Source organism: Oenanthe melanoleuca, chromosome Z (assembly GCF_029582105.1).
Source record: "Oenanthe melanoleuca isolate GR-GAL-2019-014 chromosome Z, OMel1.0, whole genome shotgun sequence".
Classification (NCBI taxonomy): Eukaryota; Metazoa; Chordata; class Aves; order Passeriformes; family Muscicapidae; genus Oenanthe; species Oenanthe melanoleuca.
The window spans coordinates 15,182,690-15,210,665 of NC_079362.1; the positions used below are offsets into that span (position 1 = coordinate 15,182,690).

General features: G+C 41.8%; 1 protein-coding gene across 1 annotated transcript in view; it reads right to left on the minus strand.

Moving 5' to 3' along the window:
- Window positions 1-3,918, minus strand: part of FBXL17 (F-box and leucine rich repeat protein 17) — a 264,652-nt gene extending 260,734 nt beyond the window's left edge. The window contains exon 1 of the mRNA XM_056513952.1: window positions 3,096-3,918. Coding sequence (XP_056369927.1) covers window positions 3,096-3,830 — 735 coding nt within the window. The 5' untranslated portion in view covers window positions 3,831-3,918. The remainder of the gene's footprint in view (window positions 1-3,095) is intronic.
- Window positions 3,919-27,976: the final 24,058 nt, after the last annotated feature.

The following is a 27,976-nucleotide window of genomic DNA, read 5'->3' on the forward strand; positions in this document are numbered from 1 at the left end:
GGAAATACAAATGATTCTGAGTTTATGAAAGAGATGTGAGCATTGAACTCACATACAGTACACCCATGAAAAACATCAAGTTAAAACTGTTCCTGTGATTAAGAAAAACGTGCCAGCTAGGAAAACGGTGTGATGGTGCGATTTCACATCACAGCCAGGATTCTCCTGGCAAGCTGCCATTCATATAAACTGTTTACCAGTCCCCTACTCTCAGTCACTTGAATTCTAGTACTAGATTTAGTGACTGTACTTAGAAAAAAATCTTGTTAGGCAGCTGATCCTAAGGAAAAGTTGTGCAACATCAGATTGGTGTCAGATTAGCCAGATGAATTTACTCACCCTACAATTGCACGATCACTGTACAGAGCACAAAACCAGTGGCAGAAACACAGCCAGAACACACACAGAAGTTACTGGCCTTACCAGTCACTTACTCACAGATTGCCTTAGCTGCAAGGCAAAACACAATATTAGATTCTGTGTGTAAGAAATTGCTGTCCTCCTAACGGAAGGGAAGAGTCCTCACCAATAAGCAGAGTCACTTGCAGGAGCTCACAATGTTTTTGCTCTCAAAAACCTAACTGCTCTCATTAAAAGACACCAAGTAGTGCTTCTGAGTCATCATGCCAATATAAAAGCAAAGACATAAAAACAAAGCAAAATCTGTGAAAGATCAATGAGGGTCAGGCAACCTGAACAAAAGAAACAAATAAATAGGGAATGAAAGCAGAAGTTACATTTAATTTACTTTACATTCCAACACCGCACAACTTGTAACCTGTTAGTTTTCTCCATGCATTAATACATAATTTTGGAGATGTAGAACAAGCCAAGCCAACATCTAAACAATATAACGGAAATTAAGTGAGTGCTAAGGAATCTATCCCTGTCAAAAAAAGCAGAAATTTCACTCCAAGAAGTTTCTCCTCCATCACATAGCTCATTCTGTGATACTAAAACCTACATGCTTCAACAAAAGCCACCTTTTTAAACACACCTCTGCAAAGCAAAACAATTGTTTTTGTAGTTCTGCAATAAATCATGAAATTCACATCTTTCAGAAATTTATTATCGCAATAATGAGCATATACTCTCTTGTCTTTAGTTACTAGCCTACTGGCACACCTTCCCTTCACAAATTTGCACCTCAGCTGTATTCCAGAAGCTCAATAATGCCACAATGAGCCTCAGACTGGTTCATTTCCCCACTAGAATCACAGAATGACAGTAAATTCCATGGGAAAAACATAAAACAATCAAGAAGCCAGAAAATCAAAACAAATCCATAACAAACCACATTGCTATATTGAGCATTACTAAAGAAAAAGGAGTTCAGATGAATTAATTGTGAAATTAGAGGACATTTTACCTCCTAGTATCAGCACAAAGGTTTAAAACCCATTCCATGTCTCATAGTGCTACATCGAAAGGTAAGACTCAACACAAACTTTATAATATGGAAAATATGATGGCAACACCAGCATAAACAGGAAACAAAGCTAGTATTGCAAAAGTGACTTAGTGAACTTGCAGATGAAGTCCAATCCAATTGACGTATTTTGACACCTTTGCCTCCTGACTAGCCAAAAATAATTTTAAAAAAAGAAGAAAAGAAAATCACAGTGCAACGATAAAATGCACGTGCAGTCTTTTCAGGTATAAACACCAGCATTCAAAAACCAGACAACAAAATTAAAGGTCTATCTCTAGTCCATCACCACAGATAAGATGGACATAACGTATTTCATTATTAAAGCTATAGCAGAGTTATAGATACGTATTTTTGAAAAAGTGAAACTGAGTGCTAAAAGTAACCACGGAAAAGTACTCACACCATTGATTAAAAAGTATTTCAGCTACACTAATCAAATGAGTCCAGTTTCAAATCTAAAACCACATATCAAAGAAAAAAGTTATCTTCCATTAGCAGTGGCAAAAAAATGAACTCCCTTCTAGAAGAACAAGACAAAGTTTCAATTTTGTAATCACAGATGAGATTAACTCAGATGATAGCTCATGTCTTATTTGTCTAGAATTAATTCACATAGCGCATCTATGAAACATGACATACCATTACTAACGCACTTACGAGTATTTTAAAAAAACCAGAGACAAACAAAACCAACAAACAAAAACCCCTCAAACCAACTAAACCTCCCACAGAATTAATGTTACGTGCAAGACAGATAAGTAGGTTGTTACTGTTTGACAACAAAAGAGTAAAGGAAGTACTTCCTAAACTGGATGTATCACTAGCAAAATACAAACACCAAGTCTCTCACTTCTTCATTATTACGTCCTGCTTTAAGTTCTGCCATCCGACATCTGAGAAACTCCTGCAATCTTGAAAACTTATTCCCCAAAATTTAAAGGCACATTCACATCAGACTATGGAAAACATCACCAGCTCACTTCCAGCTTTTTAGCGAATATTTAGCTGAAGGAAGTCAGCACAGAGGTCAAGAGAATAGCTTAAAAACGGAAAGTAGTTCCAATAGAGAGCAGTATTAAAGGAACAGAAAAACAGCAAAAGGGACAGGAGAGGTGAGACTGCTCCTTGGATATTCAGCGTAGGAGGTTATGAAAGCTACGTAATTCGAGAAGGCTTCAACACTGTGGAACTACCAAGGCCAAAAGTGATCCACAATACACAGCAATACAAACTGTTTAATAATCAACACTGAAAACTTGTCTATGTAGCTCCAACACTCACGCAAAGCACTAAATATAGTGACAGGCCCCCTTGGCGAGTACTACACCAGTGATGCAAGGAAAAGTCGACTTGTGAAGGGCACCTTACTAAGTTAACGAGTACAGTCAAAACACGAGACAGCTCCAGGAGCAGATTTGTGTGCCTGCACCTCCAGGTAATGGCTCACAACGCCCTTTCCACCCACAATCAAATGGGGTCGGGGAACGGGACACAGACAAAAGCAAACCCCCAGAACCCTATCCCCCCGAAGCCAGCAGCTGAGGGCCGGCCTCCTCCGGCTCCTCCCTGCACCGAGCCCGCCCGAAGACACCGGCGCCCCGGGGGCTGGCACAGCCCCTCCCAAATCCTCAGGGAGCGGGCTCGCCCGTCCATCCCGACCTACCTTGAGAAGGATCGAAGGTGGCAGCTGATTGATGTCCGGGGCGGGCGGCGGCGGCAGGTCCCGGCAGCCGTCGCCGGGGTACTCCAGGGGCTCCTCGCAGCCCGCCTCGCCGCCCCGCTCCTTCTTCTCCTCGCGGCCCTGTTCCTTCTCGTCCTGCGGCGCGGGAGGCGGCGGCGAGGCGGGCTGGCCCCCGCCGCTGTGCCCGGCGGTGCCCCCGCCGCTCTCCCCCGCGGCGCCGGGCAGGGCGAGCAGCTGCGGCTCCGCCGGGCACTGGCAGGCGCCGGGCTCGGGCTCGGCGGCGGCGCAGCGCGGCTGCTTGCAGGGCGGGCAGGCGGGCAGCCCGGCCCCCTTGCGCTTGCACACCATCTCGGAGGAGACCTCGCCGGGCGGCCCCAGGAGGCCCCGCACCGGGGAGGGCAGCAGGCCGGAGAGGAAGAGGCGCTGGCAGCGGCCCGGAGGTTCCCAGGCGGCGGGCGCCAGGCGCAGGAGGCGGCGGGCGACGCGCTGCTCGGCGGCGGTCAGCGACACGTAGGGCGGCGGCGGCGGCAGCAGCAGCGGTTCCCCGGCGGGCAGCGGCTGCTCCGGGGCGGGCGGGCTGGCGCCGTGCACGATGAAGCAGAGCATGCAGGGCCCGCGCAGGAAGCAGCTCCGGCTGCGCGGCGGCGGCACCTTCCCCCGCGGGCGGCGGCGGTCCCGGCTCAGGCTCCTTGCCTCCTTCGAGAGCAGGTGGCCCATATAGGAGGGGAAGCGGCGGCAGCGGAAGGGCGGGTGTTACCTGCGGGAGGCGGCGCCGGGAGCTGACATGCTGCCGGCGGGCCGGGGCAGGAGGCGGCGGCGGCGGGGCTTGTTCCGGGACGCCGGGAAGGAGCGAGAAGCTTCCGCTACCGCCGGCCTGACCTCCCCCGGGGAGCGGGGGCGGCGCTCCGCGGGCCGGCGCTGCTGCCGCCTGCGGCCGCGCTGGGCCGGGGAGGCTCCGCCGCGGGTGGGTGCCCGCCGTGTGTCACACAGCGAGCTCGCTGTGGCGGCGCGGGTCTGCAGACCGCGCACGGCACGTACGCCTGTCACAGGCGCGTGTGCGCGTTATCTCAGAATCGTTAGGGGCTGGAAGGCACCTCTGAAATCATCTCGGCCTACCCTCCTGCCGAGACGGGGTCACCTGGAGCAGGTACCCCTGCAGGGAACGCGGCCGCGTGGGTTTGGAGTGCCCTCGGAGAGGGAGACGCCACTGCCTATTCTAATCCTCTGCCACCCTCAAAGTGGCGTTCTTGTTGAGGTGGAACTTACTGTGTTTTAGTTTATGGTCACTGCCCCTTGTCATGTTGTTAGGCAGCACTGAAAAGAAACGGACACCGTCCTGCTGGCACTGGCCTTGAATATTTTTATACACTTACAACCCTTTTTACTCTTCTCTAAACTAAACGGGCCCATCTCCTGCAGTCTCTCCTTACAAGAGAGAGGATCCAGACCCCATCATCACCTTTGTGTCCTTCCTTAGCTCATTGCCTTATATATATATATATATATATATATATATATATACATAAGGGGTATAAAAAACATGCATTTTTTGGGTAACTGAAATAAAAATTTTTTGTGCTATAGTTCGTAGGCAAATGTGTGAAGACCTCTGCCCGTTGGTCTCAGATTATATGCAGGACAGTGGCCAAGGTTTTGCAGTGGTAAAGCAACACAAACTTAGAGACCACCAAGAGGAGTCTTCCAAATTTTCCTCTGTCAACATCACCTTCTCACCAACACTTCCCAGAAAATACTTACTTTCTGCTGTTTTAATTCATTGTACATCCAGAAACAGGACTCACATGGGACCTCTGACTCCCTATGCCCTCCTGCAGACACTCATGCCTAACTGCACTGTGTTGAACCTCGATGCAGGTGCCCTGTGTGTAAATCTTTGTTGTGCACTGCTTCAATTAAGACTCTGCTTAGTGCCTAGCAAAAGCAATTTGCTTCAGCATTCAGTTCTAAGCAGTTGACTTAACTGTGTAGGCTTATATATATAGTTTAAATATATGTGCAATTTTGTCTTTAGTAAGGTGTTTGGGGTATGAGAAGTTATAGATAGAGTATATACAGCTCAGAACTAATACTAAATAACACAGGGCAGAAGAAGAAATGCACAGTATTTTATATTGTGTAGCACATGTTTTGGCCTTTTGCCCAGGGATGAGTTATGTTAGAATAAAAATACCCATGCTGCTATTAATATTGTTTGCAACCTCTATTATTAGTCTTCAGCAGCTCTTTAAAAATGTTTCCTATGAGAAAAATACTAAATATACCTTTGGATGAAAGCAGAGCAATAGAATGTTTTGTTTGGATTTATTCAATGAGTTTCATCAATATAAACCACAGAAAATTTTTCCAAAAAAAATTGGGAATTTCCTGCTCTGTTGGAAGAATGGGTTGAAAGCAGAAGACAGCCGGAAGTAACTCTCGATGAGACCGTGTGAATAACAGGCCAGTAATACTCTTACATGGACTGAGTTTAACAGTGCCTGCTCTGCATTTGTGTCACCCAGGTGTTGCTTCAGGGCTCCTCCAGTTACCAAGGTGAGGGACATAAATTCTCTCTTCATGCCTTAGCCATTGGTTTGTCATAGCTGCCTGCCAGTGGTGGCTCACACATTCCCTCCTTCCTCAGACTGCAAAATTTTACTTCAGTAGGAAAAAGAAAAACTACATTAGAAGAAGATGAAAGTCCAAGGCAAATCTTCAAACCACTCAGAACTCAGAATAAACACGGGCTCCCTTCAACTTCTCCAACGTGTGTCCTTGCCACACAGGCTGCAATACTTCAAGAACTGCTCCAGAGTGGAGCCCTTCCATGGGACCAGAGGTCATGCCAGGAGCCTGCTCCAGAGCAGGGTTCTGATGGGCTCACATGTGCCTTTGGACATCCAGCTTGGGATTCTCCATGGACTGCTGGTGGTTTTGTGCTCCACAGTGGGCTCATCCACAGGTCACAGTCTCTTGGACTCATGTTCACATTGGAGTTCCAGCCTGTCCAGTACAGCAGCACAGGAGCACAGACTGTCCTGAGTACCCTCCAGCCCAGGCACTTTGCCATGGCTGTCACCAAACTGTTCCCAGGCACAACATGCTGAGGAACCAGCAGTGTAGCCAGCGGCAAAATCAGAGCAGCCACTTACAAACACTAGGTTCCAACAGACAGACAGGAAAGCCCCATGGCAAGCACAGTAGCCTGCCAATTAATAGCTAAACAGCAGTAACAGCTACAAATTCAATATAGCACATTCCAACCAAATCTGCCATTATTTCAACCTTCGTGCACTACACTGGGTGCCAAAACAACTGACATTGTATAACCCCAGCTGTTCTTTTTTCATTTTAATCACATGTTTTTCTTGAATTTTATTTCTTCTCTCCTTGTTTTGTTTTCATTTTTCTCTTTTCCTTGCAATTCAATATTGCTACTACTATTAGTATTTCTAACTTATTAAATTGCTGTTAGTTACCTCAGCCCATGAGTTCATTTCTCACTTTCACACTTCCAGTTCTTCCCCTGTCCCACTGGGGTGAAGGAGTGAGAGGGACTGAGCAGCTTAGTTGCCAGCTAAGGTTAAACCACAACCGTGTTTGTTGTAAGTATATCTGGTATGATTATTTTCCCTTCAAGTAGATTACATGATCACAGAATCTATTAGTTCGGAAAAGACCTCTGAGTACCAAATCAAACCTTTTACCAAAAACCACCATATCTACAAGACTGTGGCACTATGTGCCACACCAAGCTTTTGCTTGAAAACACACCTACAGGAATAGTGATTCTACCATGTCCCTGGACAGCTCATTCCAAGGTCTAATCACCCTTTCTGTGAAGGAATTCTTTCTAGTTTTGAATCTAAATCTCCCCTGAAACACCTTAAGACTATGTCCTCTTGTCCTGTAACTGGTTCCCTGGCAGAAGAGATCCCTCCTGGCTACAGCCTTGGGAGTTGCAGGGTGTAATAAAGTACCCCCTGAGCCTCCTTTTTTCCAGGCTAAATGCACCCATATTCCTCACCTGCTTCTCAACAGACTTGTGCTCCAGACCTTCCAATGGCCTTTCTGAATTGAGTGGCCCAGAGCTGGACACAGGATTTGAGGTGTGGCCTCACCAGTGCCCAGCACAGGGGGATGGTCACTGCCCTGCTCCTGCTGCCCCACTATTGCTGGCACAGACCAGGTGTACTCGGCCTTTTTGGCCACCTGGACACAGCTGGCTCATGTTCAGCTGCTATCAACAAGCACCCCCAAGTCTTTTCCACCAGGCAGCTTTCCAGACACTCTGCCCCAGCCTGTACCAGGGTTCTTTTGTGGTTGAACCTCTGACCACTGACCTCTACCCATCAATCCAGCTTTCCAGATCCCTCTGCAGAGACTTCCTGCCTTGTAGCTGACCAACACGCCCACCCAAACTGGTGTTGTCTGTGAATTTGCTAGTGTTGGACTCAATCACTTCATCCAGATCATCAGTTAAGGTATTAAACAGAACTGGGCCCAACACTGATCCTGGAGGGACCCCCCAATGACCAGAGGCCAGCTGGATCCAGCACCATTCACCACCATTTTCTGGACCCAGCCATCCAAACAGTTTTTAGCCCAGCCAGAGTGCACCAGTGTCCAAGCCATGGGCTGCTAGCTTTTCTGGGGAGATGATATCAAAGGCTTTGCTGAAGTTCAGGCAGACAACACTCATAGCCTTTCTCTCCTCCTCCTGGTGGGTCACCTGGTTGTAAGAGGAGATTTTTATGCCACTGGTATCCCAGAATTACTTTGTAAACCTGAGCCACCATTAGCAGGCATAATGTGTTTCAGAAGTTACAGTATTCCTGAAGTTGCTGCATGTATAAAATTTTTATCACAGTAGTAGGCAAGTTCCAAGGCAATTCTGCTGAGACAGTGCCATGGGGGTCAGGGCACCAGGCAGGGCGGGGCAGGGCAGGACAGGTCTTTACCAGCTGTGACCAGAGACAAACTTAACTTTACCACATCCCAGTTGTTTTCAAATGTCTTTATTACATAAACCTACATATTTATGTCTAGCTATTCCAATCAAATAGATATTCAATGTTCCCCAAAGATTTGCAATTATCTGTAGGCAGAAGGAGAAATTCTGTCTATTGTTTCCAGTCTTCTATCTGAAGTTGAGACATACTTCTCCCAAAACACCACCCACTTCAATTTCTGAACTGTGCAATCCAGTCTAATCAAGATCTCATTCAAAAAGAGAATGATGTAAGTACTATAATGAAGCTTTGGATTTGTTTTTTTTTTCTTTTTGCTTTTTTTTTTTTTTTTTTTTTTTTTTTTTTATATTTTGTGCATAACTTTTTAGATGCAAACATAGAGGGAGAGTTTAGCCCATTTTTCAAGATGGTAGACAGTTCTTTTCTAACAGCCTGCAAGAGCTAAACAAATTTTAATTACTATGGTAATTTAAATGAATGATGAGAAATACAAGGAAACAGAAGAGTGCTCCTGGTCTATGCAAGGGTTTTAACACTGAGTGTCACTGTTGCTTCATGGAAGGCAAGCACAGTAACCACCTGTTGAAGAGTAAAAGCAGAATGAAATATTACATGATCAAATATCAGTTGTGGAATCTTCACTGCATAATGTCAGAAGGCAGATGTAACTAACAGTTCATTTCTTCATTAGAACTATTTATATTTCATTAAATTAGAAATCATAAAACCAGTAATGTGAGATGCCTGAAAGCTACTACAACTTAGTCCTTGAATTAAGCAGTAAAATCCCCTCAATATATGATAATAAGGGTTTATTACACACACAGCATAGCAATAGATTATGACATTTTTTATTCTTATCTCTGTGCGTATTTAAATAGGCCACAAAGGCTGCTGACCCAAGATAAGTATGGTATTTAAGTTTGAGCTGCAAGGGAATAAGAAATTTTTAAAGCTACCATGTTGCATCTAGTCCTGATACCCCTTAAGTGCATGTTCATATGTATTTTGGGACTGACCTTTAGAAAACTGGGTCTATAATCTTTGGCCATATTACCAATGTTGAAACATAGTAGTTGTTTCTCTTAAGTAAGTTTAAAGTAGAATTAGTTTCATTGACTTAGAAAGCTATAACACTGTGTGATTTAGTATGTTTATTCCCTTTGCATAGCTTTGCTTGCTTTGAAGTGGTGTGTTAGAAATAGAAGAAAGGAAATAGCAGAATTTCCATCTTGGTTTTAGAAAAAGACTAAAAGTTCTTTTGTAAAATCCTAGTTGTTTCACTATTGTGCTGGTTTCAGCTGGAATATGCTTCATTTTCTAGACAGTGGTTTGTAGGGGGCTGTGTTTTGATTGGTGACTGAAACAGTACTTGGGATATTTTGTTTATTGCTAGGAAGGGCTTACAGAGATCCCTGTAAGGACTTTTTCTGCTTTTCTCTCCATCCTACCAGTGAACAAGGAATTGGAAGGGGACTCAGCAGGGACAGGATACCACAGACTGTGTGACATCACATTCGGCAGTGAAGTGGGGTGAACATGCAGGGAGACAGAGTGACATTAAGAGTGATGATTTTCCTCCTAAGTCACTATTATGTGATGGAGCCCTGGTTTCCTGGGAATTGCTGAACATCTGCCTGCCTTTGGGAAGGGAATTAACTCCTTGTTTTGCTATGCTTGCACATTTACCTTTTAAAATGTTTTTATCTGCATCCAGGAGTTTTCTCATCATCACCCATCCCACTGGGAGCAGTGAGCGAGGGGCTATGTGGGTTTCAGCTGCTGGCTGGGGTTACACCCTGACAGTGTCCATGGTCTATGTGGGAGGGAATGGATGTTCCTCAGTTCTCCATTCCTGAAGACCTACAGTTTCATCAAGCTCAAAAGTGCACCATTATGGAACAGTAAGGTATTGTTGGTGGAGGGTAGATCTCCTCAGCTAAAAGACTAGATTAGGTTAACTTGCTCCCTGGGTTATTCTTCCTTCTGCTTGGGCAGAGTACTGGAGATGCAGAAAATACCCTTCCTCCTGGCTGATTTTGCCACAGAGAAGAATACATAGTTGCTGGCTGTCCTGGTTTGGAGGACAGGTGTCTGCCAAGAAAGGCAGGAGCCTCTGCTTGAAATTCGGAATGTAAACCCCCTCCTCAAAATTATTATAATTTTGAAATTAAGGGGCTCTCAGGCAAAGATATGGGACATAGGAATAACAGTTCTTTACTAGGAAAACTAAAATAGAAATGCAGTATTATAAAGAACAAACCCAAAACACTGACGGAGTCAGAGTACACACTGACACCCCATCAGTCAGGGTGTTGGTAGCAGTCCCATTAAATGGCTGCAGTCCTTCTGCAGTGGTTCAGTTGAAGCAGTGGTTTTGTACAAGAGCGGAGTTTTCCTCTGGAATCCAGTGGAAAGAAGGCTGCTTTGGTGTTCAAAATCTCAGTTTATATCTAGAGAGGAAATGCTTGGCTCCTCCCCCTGGCTGGGGTATCTCCCAATGGGATGATGTAATTTTATCGGTCATACATGGCCCATTAGCAGATGATATCTTCCTGGAGAAAGGATAGGTGGTGAAAAGATAAAGATGACTGCCCCACCATTAGCAGATAATATGTCCCATGGAGATAAGGATCACTGTCCCACCCAGTTTCAACAGATGGTGATAGAATACACATTTCTGGTCACATCCTGTATTGCAGCCCAAGACACTGGCAACAACAAAAAGAGGGAGTGTCGACTGTGCTGCACTGGATGAATAGTGAAGGAACTATAGGCATAGGAATGAGGAAAAAGGGAAGGGGAGAAAGATAGGAAAGGAGAGAGTAGTTATCTTCCTTCAGCCTCTGCTTTCAAATGTCTCTTACCCTGAAAATATAATAGAGACTCTTAGTCTGTGTAGTGTGGGAGATTTGTATTTTTGATGATTCAGTGGAAAAGTTGGCAAGATTTCAGAAGTCATATGTTTGATGAATTACATCATAAAATTTCTAAAGATACTGTTCTTCTGGAAAAAACTGATTCTTTGGATGGTGGGAGGAATACTTTAAAGGATAAGTTCCCCCAACACGAAGACTGCATATGAAAATACAGAATTTTCCAGCATAAAGATGAGGTAACATCTGATTTCTCTGAAATCAAAGAGTTCACACTTACTAACAGATGCCAGTTTCAGACACAGCGCAAGCAAAAAGTCAAACATCATGAAATCTGTAAGGACATAATGTAGAATTTGAGTCTAGTCAAATTCTGGTTTAATATTGTTTTCCTTTTTAGGATATTAAGGAATATAAAAAGTCTATCTAATTTTAACTGGCTTGCATACTTAATTGAAAATGGCAGTCAGGATCTGTCCGTTCTTGTTTTTTTTCTTTTGTTGGCTTGTGTTCTGTTCTTGCACTAAATGCAGTATTTATATATACTATCAAATACTATATCCTGCCAGAACCATAAGATAACTACAGCAGGTACCATTATGATTTTTTTTTTTTTTTTTAATAAAGGCAGCTGGTTCTGTACTCTAATAAGAAATTTTTAAGAATATGTCTCAATGTTTGTTGTGGTTTAACCCCACCAGCAGCTCAGCCCCAGGAGCACAGTCTCTCACTGCCCCACCAACAGGATCAGGGAGAGTCAAAGCTACAAAATTCATGGGTTGAGATGCAGACAGTTTAATAGGGGAAGCAAAAGCCACTCACAAAAGCAAAGTAAACCAAGGAATGAATTCCCTGCTTCCTGTGGTTGGGCAGGTGTTCATCCATTTCCAGAGCTGAGCCCCATCGCACTAATGGTGACTTGGGAGAACAAACCCCATTAGTCCAAACATCCCCCCCTTCCTTCTTCTTCCCCACTTTATACACTGAGCCTGATGTCACAATGTCTGGAAAATCCCTTTGATCAGTTTGGGGTCACCTGTCCTGGCTGTGTCCCCAGCCACCCACACATCCCCAGCCTCTTTGCCAGCATGGCAGTGTGAAAAGCAGGAAGGGCCCTGACTGTGCAATCCCTGCTCAGCAATAACAAAAACATCTTTGTATAATGAACTCTGTGTTCAGTACAAATCTAAAACACAGCCCTGTACCAGCTACTGTGAAGAAAATTAACTCTACCTTGGCCAAAATCAGCAGTGTTTAGATGAAAGGCTTGGCTACTTATTGATACCTTGTAAGTCATAGTCTTCATTGCAACCACTGTATTGTCTAATTCTTCATGTAATTCTTGTGGTTGAATGGAGGCTGTGAGTCTCATACTGAATCTCAATTTCAGGGCACTTCAAGAGGAAAAGGAAGGTTAATGTCACTACTCTGATGAATATTTGGGTAGTATATACTGTGAATTATCTGTTTGCACAGTTATTTTGCCTTTTCCTATTTGTTCTGCAGATACAATCATCTGATGCTCAAATGTCACCTAAAGTTCTACTTTGCTGGAAGGAAAAAAGCAAAAATATGACACATAATTTCAACCCATTGAATTGCAATAGTTAACACTCTGCTTCCATAATGACCTTCCTGTGTTGACAGTACACAGTATGCATATTTGGAAGTGCTTAGCAGTCAGGGTCTCTTGTATGGCTGTAATCTTAACTGCCTATCTCTCATTACAACAAGGGAAATAGTTGAATGGTTTCATTAATGTTTTGCCCAAAATAATATCTAGTTGTGTTTAGGTAGTAGTAACCTTATTCCCGAAGGTAGAAGGCAAAATTTGGAGACCCCCTTCATTATTTCATATATATAATGTATCAATCTGAAAGATCTTCAAAATAACCAGTTTTTTGTTTGTTTGAGGTAATGACCCCCTCAGTAACTTATAAACTCTTGCACTTGTAAACATGAAGAATGTTCTGCCTAAAGATGGCGGTATTTGATTTAGAAGAATAAATCCTGGAGAGAAATGCAGCTTGGATCCTGTTTTATTATTCATCATACCATGGCACCTAAGTGACAGGCTGTCAATAATTAAAGGGAGGGTAGGAGAAGAGAGGGCACATGTTTTGTACTCTTCTGACCTGCCATAATTTCTCCTTCTCTCTCAGCATAAAGATTCTCTAGCAAGTGTGTTGTAATAATCTATTTTCAGGCATTACAACACTTGCATTCAATCCTCCAGGAATCTTTACCTAGGAAATCCCTAATTTCTTATGTTTTTTCTTTTTAATAAATTACCAATTAAGATTTGTCCTTCCATGAAGTGATGAAGATAAAAATATCAGCACTATGTTTCCATGTCACAGTGAGTATACATTGAATTTAGTATCCAGGTATTTCAAGATTAACTATGAACCACCATATTTAAGTTAAAATTTTATGTAGCTACAAAAGGACTGCAACCTTAGGAGAAAAAGGAGATAGCTTATTAATTTTTCTCCCTAGATATCTTTTAGTAATTCACAGAATAATTACAGTTGCCTTGTCGCAAATTTCTTCTTTAAAGAAGCATTATATGAAAAATCATGTGTAAATAAATAAACAAAAAACCAAAGCACAAATCAAAATAGTTAGTTATCTTAAACAGAAATCTTGGCCCAGTCTTATTTTGAATGTATTTCAATGTGGAAATCCTGTCTGCATTATGCATGTGTGCTTTTCTCAGCATTCCAAATAATTAATTTAAATGGATTACATGAGTGTAAGAACCTCTTTTCATTGCTTTGGTAAAAGACTGCACAATATTCCCAATGTCAATGCAACTGGAAAGTGGACAAAATAACTACAATGCTCCTGGCTGCTAACAGACTTGAGAAATTAGTTTCTGGTCATTTGGTAAACTTTTACTACCTATGATAGTTTCTTCCAAAGTAGAATTGTGATTGTCAGACTAGGGTTGTTTGAGTCTTGCAAGATCAGAAGAATGGTAACTAGTGAGGTTCCACAGGGCTCCATCTTAAGCCCTGTGTTCTACAGGATTTGAAGGTACACTAAGTTTGCAGATGATACAAAATGGGGAGGAACTGATGACTCACCCAAGGGTGGTGAGGCCCTGCAAAGAGACCTCAAAAAATTGGAGAGATGGGCAATCACCAGCTTGGTGGAGTTTAACAAGGATAAATACTGGATTCTGCACCTGGGATGTGACCCTGGCTGTACAGACAGAATGGGGAATGAGAGGCTGGAGAGCAGTACTGTAGAAAGTGACCTGGGGATCCTGGTCCCTGGCAAGCTGGATCTGAGCCAGCAGTGCCCTGGCAGCCAGGAGGAACATCCCTGTCCTGGGGGGTATCAGGGACAGCATCACCAGCCAGGCATGGGAGGGGATTGTCCTGCTCTGCTCTGAGCTGGGGCAGCCTCACCTCCAGTCCTGGGGACAGTTTTGGGTGTTGCAATGTACAAAGGTTATAAAGCTGTTAGAGAGTGTCCAACGAGGGTCATGAAGATAATGGTCTAGAGGGGAAGGCATAGGAGGAGCAGCTGAGGTCACTTTCTCTGCTTATCCTGGAGGAGACTGCAGGGAGACCTCACTGGGGCCTTCAACATCCTCACAAGGAGGGGCAGACACAGATCTCTCATCCTAGGTGACCAGTGGCAGGACCTGAGAGAGTGGCCTGAAGTTGTGCCAGGGGAAGTTTACAACAGACACAAGAAAAATGTTTTTCATGCTGAGGGTGTTTGAGCACTGGAACAGTAATTTAGAGGTTATTAAAGTAATTTAAAAGCATTTGAAAAGATGAGAGGAATTTTTAAAAACTGTGAGGTGTTTCATTGGATGGCTACCAAGCAGCATTCATACATGTACTTTTAAGGGCAAACAAGCAAACCAACCACATCATTGCTGTTTCTGCCATATACTTCTACGGAAGAGGAGCAGGAAAATTACGTTGTAGGAAAATTAGATTGCCAGCAGGCACAGACAGAGAATACAATCTGTCTAGGTATAGGATGTCTAAATATAGAAGTAGATGCCAAAACCTTCTGAAAACAACGCCTCCCAAGGTAAGATTCTCTGGGTTTTTTTTAATAAAAAATAAATGGGACAGTTTCAGGATTCTATCTAGATAACGCCCAAGATAGCAAGTAAATAGTAAATACTAACTTTCTGTGAAGATGGATGTTTGAATGATCACTTACAAATGAAATTTGTAGCAAATCTTTATGATAAATTTATAAATTAATAACATCATTCCTGTAATGATATCTTCCTTTTATGTCTGGTCTATTCTTCATCTGTTTGTCCTGCCCACAAATGTTTATTTCAAGCAGCCAAACAACAGAATGGCTGGAAATAAATGACTCACACTGCGAAAGTATTCTGCCTAGTTAGAGTTTGTCTATTAGGCCGATAGCATAAACTTAAAACCTTGGCAGATGTATCTTTATATATTAAATATAATAAAAAAAAAATTATATTGATGAAATATTTTTGAAAAGGTCTTTTTAGCAACATTTTTAAGCAATGCCAACTCCCTTCAGTCTTTGAAGAGAAATTGAGGTCTTTGCCAGAATTCGTGTTAACTACTGCTGTCAGAAACCTATAGGCAAACTTGCCCTTTATCTGGAAGTAGCAGCTGCAGCACTAACATTTCAGAGAAACTGTATCTCTCAGTAACCTCTCAAGGTTTCCTCACCTTACTCCCTTAAGAGATATTCTGTTAAACATTATTACTCCTGCAAAATGTATATCCTTAAAATTAAAGAAATATCTAACAGGCAAATATAAAAAGTCGGGAAGACGACAGGCACCTTGGCATGTTGTATTAATGCTATTGTTAAGATAGTTTCTGCATTTTGCACATGTTAGTAAGAGGGGACATAATGCTAAGGAGTTGACATATACTGCATGGAATGCACACATCTTCCCTGTCGGTATGTCAGGGAAATGCATGATCTGTATTATGAGATCAGCTAGCCTAACTAGAAAAAAAGAATGCATTTTTCTTTGGATTTCATGGTGTCCCATGGCTGAGGGATGATAGAGAATATAACTGCTTGATAGAAAGTGCATAAAGCAGGCTATGTGTATTTCATGTGGACCTTTTAACCTTTCCTACCAGTGTATTTCCAAAGAGAGGTAGAGAAGATATCAAGGCTCTGCCTTCACATGTAACTGTCCCAGTTACTTTTGCAATACTCCACTCAGGTTGTTGAATGTTGGATAGATGTTACCAACTCATCAGGTTTTATCCATGTACAAGGTCCAGCATAGCTCTCTGGGACTTCAGGTTATAGGATCAAGTCCTGAATTATGTACTGCAACAATTCTCCTGCACTAGAAGTTTAAAAGAGGGACCTTGCCACAAAAGTTCCTCGAGTGTGCAGGGACCAATAGAGACAGCTGTGGACAGCCGCTGCCTCCTGTGCTCCGTGCAGGACTTGCAGAATTTGCTGCTAATTCACCTTCCAGATGCATTTGTCTAACTATATCTGGTGTGTGGACCCGGTGTGAAAAGAGCCTGTGATACAGCTGGTTGGCATTAGCTGTGCCAGGTAAATGGGATCCCAGGCTGAGAGAAAGCCTGCAATGCCACTTTCAAGTAATTGAACAAGGCCACAGGCTTCTCTCCCATGTGCATCAATACACTGTAAAAGATGTGCTCTTTTTGCTGCTCAGGCTCAACTTCTCTGCCAGAGATGTACTGTGCAATTTGTCTACTTGAGTTTAAATATACAAGGGACAAGTTGGGGAAAAAAGGAAAAGATTGTGAGGCTTCATATAGCTAAAGGAACAATGAGATAGAAATAAGTGAGCATTTGAATAGCTTTGCTCCAAGTATTAAAACAGGAGAAGTTTAGCTTGTTGATATAGATTTCTTCATAAGAAAAAAAATCCACAAAACAACTGTCTGAAAATGTTATGTAGAAAATGTGATTCTTGCTTTAACTACCCAGGGTGTTGCAGACACTTTGAAAAGTTCTTTAGGTGCTTCAGAGGATTCTTGAAAACTGGTGCCCATTGTAGATCTTGATCACTTGGGAAAAACATTTAGCCTTGAGTCTAACTTAGGTTTTGAAAGTGTGTCTTTGGCTTACAAACCCAGACCATCAAAGTACCTAAGAAAAGAAGTAAATCTGTTCTTTCATTGTCCATATAGATGAAAATATACTCTTTTTGCCCATCTGAACCCTGCTAGGCAGTGTCTGCTTTCTTCTAAATGTACATTTAATACTCTTGTTGCAATCCATAAAATACAGTATATTCCTCTTCTGCCTGTGTGTGTTGCAGGAAACCGTCCAGCCCACAGGCAAATATCATTCAGAAGATTCAGAGAGCGATGGTTGCATTTTGCAATACAAGTGAAAAACAGCACAGCATGGCTGTGGTGGTTGCAGAAAGTGTCCTGCTATTGTACGAAATCATTAACAAAATAACTTCATGTCAGTTTTTTCAAGAACTAGAGCATATGCTACCTAATTTTGCAGAATGACATGACTTCTGAAATTTAGTATTTATTCATCTTCTTCTCAGAAACATACATCTTGTCTTGTTGCAAAGTGGGATTATTTAGAAGTAATTGCACAAATTGCTTGTCACATACAATATCCCTTTACTGCTTCAGAGGCATTCTCTAAATTGCAGTTATTTGGACAGTAGTACCTAATATTCACTAATTAAAAATCTGTATTCCCTGTAGATTTTCCTAGTGTCTTATTCTCCACTTTGTATCTCAATGTAAATTTGAGTTGGTTAAGATTATGTTTCCTGATAAATCTTCAGAATGAAGTTCTTTACTCACATAAATGCTTTGAACATGAAATAAGTGTTTAAAATTAGCTAAGTAACTTCCAGTATAATTAACATATAAATAAAATGGCCCTGTAGTGCCTTATGCTCTTCCAGAATGTTTTGTGCACTGACAAGTCTTTGAAAAGAAAACATATTATTTTAACATCTAAGAAGCCTTAGATATATCATTAGATATATATCAGATATATATATCATAGACAATTTCTGTGCAGTAGATGTTGGAAATTATCTGTATGAAATCAAGTTGTACCAGTTGTAGTCATGTTGAAAGAGGTACAAATGATGCAGCGACTGGTGGGAACAGCTTTGTGAAGCTGTGGTTTTGAAAAGAGGAGAACCATAACCTAGAGTAAAGATCAAAAGACAGGTTCACCTGCACTGTGTCATCTTACTGCTTTTCTGCATTGTCTTCTGAGTGTTTAGGTACTTATTGTTTTAGGCTTGTCAGTACTAAGATGAGCTACACAGTGCAGTACAAGTTGAAGTGTGATTATTAGGGAAGTCCTACTCCCATGGGAACCTCTACTGGCAAAAAGTCAACTAGTCCTACCTGCTACTCTTCAAGTTCTCAGGTGTAGGAATAGGTCATGCACAAAGTAATCATGCATTTCTTCCTTAAGGCAGATGCATTTCACATTCAAAGCACTTTTTTCTAAGATGAGTAGCATTTCAAGTTTTAAAAGCCCCGAACTTTTTCTTTTAAGTTTTTTTTAAAATATAATTAAAATCAGAGGCTGCTGACTAAAGCTTTGATCTGAATACAAGAATACCATAAATTTACTTTGCTCTTTCCCATTTGAGCTGGCACACTTATAGGTACACCACAACAGAATGCAGTAAGCCATGAAACTTGGATTTATTGTAAACAAAAGTATTTTAATGTTTCTTCACAAATCAGAAAATAAAACGTGTTGTTAGCTCATCATTTTACTTGCCTGTTCACAAGATAAACCAGTTTTCCCATTTAACTGTAAAGAATGTTCATACACGTCAGTGGGGCATTTTTCATAACAATAGATTAACTGGGATCCTCTAAAGATACTTATCTTTTGGGAGTTAGTTGAAAAGGTAAGCCTCTTGTTCTCTTCCTTGTAGTCCATAGTTCTGAAACAGCTTTGCTTAAGGAAAAGTTTTAATGTTGGCACTAGCACTCACAGCCACAAGCAAGAGAAGGACAGAGGGCTTTTCTGCTGTCCTGGCCGTTTGGAAATCTTAGCCAACACTGAAGCAGCAATGCCATCAAAAGTGTAGGGAAGAAGAAAAAAGAATAATGTGAGCCTTCCTGAGTTTACTGAGTGAGCTATACACAGCAAGAGTGACTCTTGCAGGACTAAGTGACTTCTAAAGATTAGTGAACTCAGATTCACATTACCGTGAAGAGAGAAAAAACCCTGTTATCTACATGCACAGAAGGGGAATATGAGGCACAGACAGGATAAGACAGCCTATAGTCACATAGGAAAGCCGTGGCAGAGTAAGAAATAGGATGCAAAATTTGCCAGTCATTTACCATGATCTACTTACTTACCTCATTGCTCCTGTAATGGGGGCTGAGAATTAATTTAGTTCCACATCTTAATACTCATACAAACTCATGTGGGGGAAGAGAGGTGAAGTGTTCAGGACTGTCGTGCTTCCCTGAATAACAGTCTCTGAGATAAATCCTAAAATGCTGGAGTGTCTTAAAATGTCTGAGATGATTCAACTTCATTAGGATTAAATGTTCTGAAGACTTCATGATGCAATTTGTGTGAAATAATTTGGAGATGAAAAGAGAACAGCTTCCAGTTTGAAGAGATTTATTTTGAGACTTCAGACAATTTTATATTACTTTTTGACACACAACTTGTGATCTATCAGCATGAAAGTCTTCAGACTTTAAAAAAATCAAATCTTAATTAGTATGTAGATGGAAAATTATAAACTCATCCTCCTTCCTCATCTGCACTGTATTTGATTTGACAGCATTTAAAAGTCATTACTGGATTTTTTTTTTTTTTTTTTTACTTTTATAGTGTTATATCAGTATTTCCCAGCTTTTTATTCACGAGCAATGTATTACTCACAACCTCTGAAAAAAGCTTTTTTGAACAAAAGTATCATCTGTCCTTCCTTGCAGTTCACACTGACTGAACTGCAATTAGTGTGTTGCCATTATCATGTTACTTGCTCCACAGTTTGCCAAAGATCAAGAAAAAGTTGAAGGCAACATATTCATAAAACTGTTGGAAAAAATTAACTCTCGTCTGGACTTGGAGACAGTAATTGTGGGGTTTGATTTTGGCTAGCTGCCAGATTACCACCCAGCTGCTCTCACTTCCCTCCTCAACCCAACAGGAGAGAAAGTAAGATGTCAAAGCTCAAGAAACAAGATTGAAGACAAAGACCTTATTTACCAGTCACCATCATGGGCAAAACTAACAGCACCAGTGCCGGGGTGTGAGCATCCAATGCAATAATGAACTGCTTGGTGGAGAATCTTTTTGTTCCTCTGTTAGGAGTTAGAGGCTGCTCTGTACAGTTTGTGAAAATAATACATGAAACTGTTGTAAATGCCTATTTAGAATACACTAGAACAGAATGGAACAGAAAAAAATGGAATAGCATATTTTGGTTGGAAGGTGTGTACATCCAATCCAATTTTCTGACCACCTCAGGGCTCAGAAGTTATGGAAGGGCATTGTGCAAATACCTGTTAGGCACTGCAGACTTGAGGCATTGACCTGTTCCAGGGTCTGATCACCCTCTCAGTAAAGAATTGCATCCTAGTGTCAAGTCCTAACCTCTCCTAATGCAGCTTTGAGCCATTTCTAGGCTCTGTCACAGGATCCTAGGAAGAAGAGATTCAGCACCTCATTCTCAACTGCCCCTGTTGCCTTTAGGAGCTGGAACAGAGATCACACAGAGTTAGGGGAAATAAATAGGTATTTATTGAAAGGCCTTCAAAGGCCACACCCTGGCAGCAACAGTGCCACAGCGTGGCCCCTGCCCTGCCCGAGTGGCTCCAAGGTGGATGCAAGAGAGAGCTTGGTCACATGATTTCACATTTTTATAGACTTCAGTCCAATTACATACAGGAGTCAACCATCCAATTAATAGTCTCAAATTGTAAGGTGTCCTCCTCCTCTTCTCCTGGCTGGCCTGCCCTCCTCTTCTCACATTGTTTATACTTTGGGCATGGAATCTGAAGAAACTGTCCTTGAGTCCATAGCTGGTATCGGACTATTTCACCTTTATCACCCTAAAACACAACGGAAATCATACCCAAGCAGAACAGAAAACTCGGATCTTAAGGCATCATCCCTTCTTAAGAAGCTGCAGAGAGCAATGAGGTCACCCCTCAGTCTCATTTTCTCCAAACTGGACAAACCCAGTCTTCTCAGCTGCTCCTCCTTGGACAGCCCTTCCAGCCCTTCCACCAGCTCTGTTTCCCCCTCTGGGTGCATCCGAGAGCTTTCACATCCTTCCTAAATTTTGGAGCCAGAACATCACACTGTACAATCCCCTCTGTTGGCTGTTGGACTGTGCTGTGTCTGATGCATCTCAGGATGGGCTTCCCCTCCTGCTGACTGAGGTGGAGCCTGCTGTCCACCAGCACCCCCAGACCCCTTTCTGCAGAGCTGCTGTCCGACCAATCCTCTCCCAGTTCAGGCTTGTGCCAAATGCAGATTCTGACACTTGTTAAATTGCACACCGGTCATAATTAGCCAAAGTTCAATCCATCTAGGTACATTCTACACAGCCTTTTGTCCCTCAGGAGAGCCAATAGCACTTCCCAGCAAATGTGCTTGTGGTGCATCCAGCCTCTGCATTCAGATAATTGGTGAATGTATGGAATAGTGTCCCTAGTACCGAGCCCTTAGGAGAACTCTGGTGACTGGTCTTCTGCCAAATGTTGCCTCATTTGCTGCAGCATTTGAGTCCTGCCTTTCAGCCAGTTCTTCACCCAGCTCAACACATACCAGCTCATCTCACAGTTGGATCACTTCTTCAGGAGGATGTGAGATAATAAAAGCCTTTACAGAGCAAAAGGTATCATGATTATATGTACCCTTTAATTAATATTTCTTCAGTGTCTTTAGTACTCATATCCTTCAGGACAGACAGACGATTTGCAAATCAAGAAAGTTATAGCTGAGTACCTTACTGTTTTGCAGCCCTCACAGCTTCTTGCTCTGGTGGCAAGCTCTTCTTTCTAAGTAATTTGTGCAGCTGCTGATTCATTCAGAGTCTGCTGTATCTTGACAGCAGGGTGTGTTCAGCGGGGTGGCTGATCTACAAAGAAGAAGGTGCTTCTTTGCTCTGCCTGAGGTTGCTCTGTGTCTGAAGGGAAAAGATCGTACTCTCCCTGTGGATCTCTGCAGCATGGGCTGGTACAGGAGATGATGACAGGTTACAAGGGCAAGGCCAGGTAAAGAAAGGTGACAGAGGGCAGATTGAAACTCTGACTTTCCGTACAGATTTGGAGAGTCCTGAGCATCCATGGCAAGTCAGGAGGCCAATAAAAGATGAAAGGCATTCATCTCATTTAGGCTCACACTGAGATCTTTTATTGGCCTCCTGACTTGCCATGGACTCTCAGGACTCTCCAAATCTGTACGAAAAGTCAGAGTTTCAAACCTTTAGCTACAGTCTCTCTGTATTTCCTCCGGGTTTTATAAAAACTTTGCTTTATCCTAGTTTGTTCTTAGATGAAAGACAACCTTAAATATTCAAAACCACTTTGTTGTACAGGTGGAACTACTTCAAAATTCTCATCAAACCATTTTCATTATACTTATGTAGTTATATATTACTACTTCTGTCATCTTGCTTATGTCACAGTGCTTTCAAAAAAGGGAATTGTTCTTTGTGTAACATGTATTTATTATTTGTGATCTATATCCTGAGTATTTTGTAAAACATTTTGAAAGGACTCATTAGTGGCATAAAGATATCATTAGTGAACCTACCAGTTGAATGTACGTGAATAGGATGATCTAATTTTTTTTATAGCTTCACAGATGACAGAAATGAACACCATAGGCCAGGGGATACCATGAAATTATTTTCTGCTACATTCAGTAACTCACAGAGAATTAAAATATGGATCTATAGAACAGAAAAAAAAATCCCCAACCCACGACCCTTCTAAAATTAAGAATTTTCCTGACCCTTCTAAAATTAAGCATTTTCCTTACAGCTTTTAGAAAAGCTTAATTTCTGTCTAGGAAACAAACAAAAGGTGGAAGGAGAGCAAGAACCCAAAAGTTGAATCCCACTCCAAATCTCATTGATGGTAGGTGCTTGGTAGGTCTATTGGAATGCATGCAGCAAAGCGTTTCTTTTTTTCTTTTTCCCCCTCTTATGAGATGTCATTACTATATTGTTTACAGTGCTCTCTTTCTTGCTGTTGTGTACCATCTGTGATGCTTGGGTTCACCTGCCTCTTTTCCTCCTATTTTTTGCTGGTGGGACCACAGTGACTCCAGGGGGACATCACAGGGGATACCAAAGGGCCAAAAAGGAGTGCTAAATGTGACCAAACTCTGTAATTGCAGAGGGTTCCTAGGCAAGATGTGCTTCTGTGGGCCTACCCAGCAAGGTTTGCCTCTTGCTGTGAAAGGAAGATTCAAAAAAGATGGGGTTTTATTGTCCTTTATCCATTTGGAAATAATACGAAATCTAAAACACAATCTGGGACTTCGTTTCCTCTCCATACAGGAGTTTGTTGCAGCCACTAGAAGTACAAATATGTTACATGGGATGCAAACATTTAGTCAGGGAAGTGATTTCAACTGAACAAGTTCACATAGTTAATTTCCTAGTTCTCATGGTAGCTTTATAGAGATTTGTCTTCCACTGAGTTATTAAGAAAAATATCAAAATCCTGGGCCAAAATTGTTTTCAGAGAAGTCTGTGTGCCTTATTCAGTGTCCTTGCATGTCTGACATTTTAAAATCTGCCAGAAAGAAGTTTTAATCCAACTGAGTACTTCTTGCACTATTAGTAGTTAATACATAAAGGAATTATAAAGTATCATGGACAGATGTAATGATGTGCTAAGCAACTTAAGATAAAGAAGATACCAGCAAAAATCCAGGTCTATAATCATCAATACACTATCAACCTTTTGGACAAACTTTTTTTTTGACAGAAGTACAGGGCTTTTCTTACAGTGAAATGATCTTGTACATATTTGTTTGCTTCTTGGCCTCTTGCTTTGCATTCTTCTATCATACTCTCTATCTGTCCTGGGACTAAGAGCAATTCTGTATTTAACTGCTTTTTATATTCTTAAGGAATATTACTGCTATGATTACCTCAAATTAGAACAGCTTTCTTTATTCATTTTTTTAAGGGATATCCATCTGTCCACAGTACCATTCTTCACAGCTATATTCTCCAAGAGTCTTCCAAATACAAAGTAGGAATTCATATACTTTCCAGACTGACATTTCCAGTTTCTCTGCCTGAATTTCAAATACCTGTTATCAAGGCAATGCTGTCATTTGTGTAGTCATGCATGCATAATACAATAGTTCACCCAAGAGTTTTATTTTGTGGGGTCTTTCCATTGTGCTGAGAAATTCAGAGATAAGTCATCAAAATGTTACAAGATTACAGGAAAATCTTCAGCTCTTTGAAATCCCCTCTGAAAGTTGTGGGTGTAATATCCCATGGCACCTGCAGGGGATACTGGACCCTTTGCACCCAGTGCTTAAAGTCAAGGGCACATTTGTGCCCCATAGTGTCAGAGGGGCTAGGTACTGAATAAAAATGCATTTTCTACCTTTGGCAGGCAGTGTTCAGCGAGTTACACTGATATTTCCTCCAGTCAAGCTATGAAAGTCAAATATTCACACAATGTGTGACAAGTATTTCTGTTATTATTTAAAAATAGGACTTAAGGAGACCTATATTGTTTCCTTATTTGCAGTGGCTCTTGATTTGTACGTAATCTTCCACCTGTAACCTGTGCTTTCATTTTAAGTGTATATTCACTGATATTTTGTTTCCATACTTTATTTATAAACACATTAACTATGAAAAACTGCTTTACCAACACATCTGCCTTTAATGAATGTTAACTTCTCTTTAAAGAAAAATAGGTTTTGGTATTGTGCAAAGTATCTTAAAGATAATTTCTAAATTTCATTAGATCTGTTGTGGTGTAACACCCGCCAGCAATTAAGTGAGATGGGAAGAGAGAATTGAAAGAGTAAATGTTAGACAAGGCATGGGTTGAGATACAGGGAGTCTAATAAGGAGAGCAAAAGCTGTACACACAAGCAGAGCAAAACATGGAATTCATTCACCCCTTCCCGTGGCTAGGCAGGTGCTCAGCCATGCCCAAAAGAGCAGGGCTGAATGACAGCAGTAACTTGAGAAGACAAACACCGTCATTCTGAACATTCCCACCTTCCTTCCTCTCCCCCAGCTTCACATGCAGAGCATGAAGTGATGTGGCCTGGAACATCCCTTTGGTCAGCTGTGGTCAGCTGTCCCAGCTGTGTCCCCACCCCACTCCTTGTGCACCCCCAACCTTCTCACTGTGGGGTGAGAAGGGGAAAAGGGCTTGGCTCAGTGCAAGCCCTGCCCAGCAATAACAAAAACATCCCTGTGTTAGCAACACTGTTTCCAGCACAAATACAAAACACAAGCCCACACTAGCTGCTGAGGGGAAAATTAACTCTCTGCCAGCCTAAACTAGCACAGTACTTTTAATTTTTGCTTTTACTTCTTTAGTTTAAAAGCGTTTCCAATCACTAGAATAATAGTTGCTTTAAGCTTAGTTGTCTTTTTAGAAGATTCAAACTTGGAGTTTGCATGCTGGCACTGCATTTTTTATGTAAAGAATATATAAAATTGAATTATAATCATTCCCCCTACAGGCAACCACTGATTTTTAGCTTCACTCTGCATTTCTGCATATTTCTGATAGGTGTTACCACATCAAAAACAAGAGACTTCCATGTTTAGAAGGTAAAAGCCTTTATAGAGTTTGAAAGTCTCAGACACCTTTGTTATTATCTGCATAAGAATACTTAGAAAAAACCGTAAGTTTAAATGGTCAGCTTTGAGCTATAAGAAAGATCATATACTTGTGTCTAGGACTGAATCCTGACCTCACTGAACTGAATAAAAATTTTGTTAGTAATTAACTTTAAAATGTATTTATTTTCTGGGAGTTTGTTTCCTGAAATCTAGCAGATTCAACTTGAACAAATACTGCTTATCATTTTAGAGAGACAACAATTTGTATTTGTAAACTTATAAGTAAATACAGATTCTATACTGACTTAAAATTCAATTAGAGCAGATATATTACTTCAGATATGGTGAGCTCAAGATTAAAGCCATATTGCATTGTATGAGACATTTGGATGATTCATTTGGAATCATTTCATGTTGGAAAAATGTGAGAGAACATAAAAAGTACAAGTTCTAGGTTATAATAATATTGAGTTTTATTCCCTGGTGATAACCATACTGGAGGTTATAATACAAATCTGAGTGAGTTTGCCTATTGAGCAAGACCATCTTTAAGTGATAATGGGGTAAAAAAAAGATAACAGTGGAAGAGTTTAGGCAATTTGAAATCCAGGATCAAGATACATTTCTTATCTGAGTCAATTCCTTGTATGGAAATTTATTGTAATAGCTTTTACCTTAGAGGAATACAACCTACAGCATTGTGTAACACAGCAACCTCACGTTTTCAAAAAGAAAGCCCATCCACTATTCATCTGTAGGGACAAAGAATTTTCTCCTTCCTCCTTCTGGAAAGGGGAGGATAGCATTTTATATGAATACAAAAGGAATTCTGCTGTTCACACAATCATTACCCTTCTGAAAGAACACCATCTCAGTACTTGTATTCAAGCAACTGTAATTTTCCACTTCACTTAATATAGAAGATTTTAATAGGGAAAGGTGCAGTAAGTACTGCTGCATAACCAGCATAGTACAGTTTCATAATAACTGTCCCCTGAGTGTGCAGAACTCCATGGGTATCAAATGGCTGAAGCAATACAAGAGTGACTTACTAAGATTAAACATGGAAGGTATAACCTAAATATTGTGCCGTGTCATTTCTTTCAGAGGTCGGTGGAAGTGAAGTGGAAGTGCAGCTCCACAATAGCAGAAGGTGGTGGAGCTCAGCAAGATCTGCCAGCAGCAGCGGGTGCTGCTGCTGCACCACAGTGAAACCATGCCCCAAAATGTGCATCAGCATGAGTCATGATACCATCTAAAGGCATTGTGTGTGAGGGTAGTACGTGCATCTTACAAAGACTGGAAAGTGTTTGTTAGCAAATTCTCATTGATGGCTAAAGTATTGTACAGATAATATGACAGGTATACTCCACCTGCCTTTACTGACTTAAGCACAGCAATTGACATAGTAACTTAGACAAGCACTCCCTCTGCCTAAACTTGTAAGTACTTTAAGAAATATTTCTAAAATATTGATGTTATGCCACAAATTATAATCCAAATATATTACACAAAACTGCCTCCTTTGTTAAGGAGTCTCTCTCTCCGTCACTCAGTTGACAGTACACACTACTAGCTTTTCTTCATTTACTCCAAATTCATTATTTAACCCTGTTTTGTTTCCTTTCCATAAATGAAAAATCTTTTCTTGTTCTATTCACTCTACCCTGCATTTGGTAAACAGTAGGTTTTATACCTGTGTCCTGGTTTGAAGGACAGGGGTTTGCCAAGAAAGGCAGAAATTTTTTTTTTAAACAGAGACCCGAATTTCACTCCCCCCAAAATATTATAAACGTTTGAATTAAGGACTCTGAGGCAGAGATAAGGGGGTAGGAATAACAGCTTTTTTACTAATATATCCAACTGTACTAGCAGAAACAACAGCAGTTGTTAAAATTACTAACAAAACAGAACAGCTAACTTGGTTCCAGTCCTTTCTTTAGCTGTGAGCACGCTCTCTCTCAGCGGGAGCGGAGGTGGGAAGGGGCGGCCGCGGCCGCGCCGGTCTCAGGGGGGAGCGGCTGGAGCGGGCAGCTCCTCGCTCACCATTTGGGTTCTGGTGCTCAGCTGTGTCCGCAGAGACTGGAGGCTGGAGCAGGGCAGATGCAGGGCAGGTGATCACAGAGGGTCTGGCTCTCTCCTGCGTCCGGCCGCGCGGCTCCAAGACCGAGAGGATCCTCCTCCCTGCCCCCGGAAACACAAGTCCCCTCCGGAAGCATGAGAGCCCCTCTC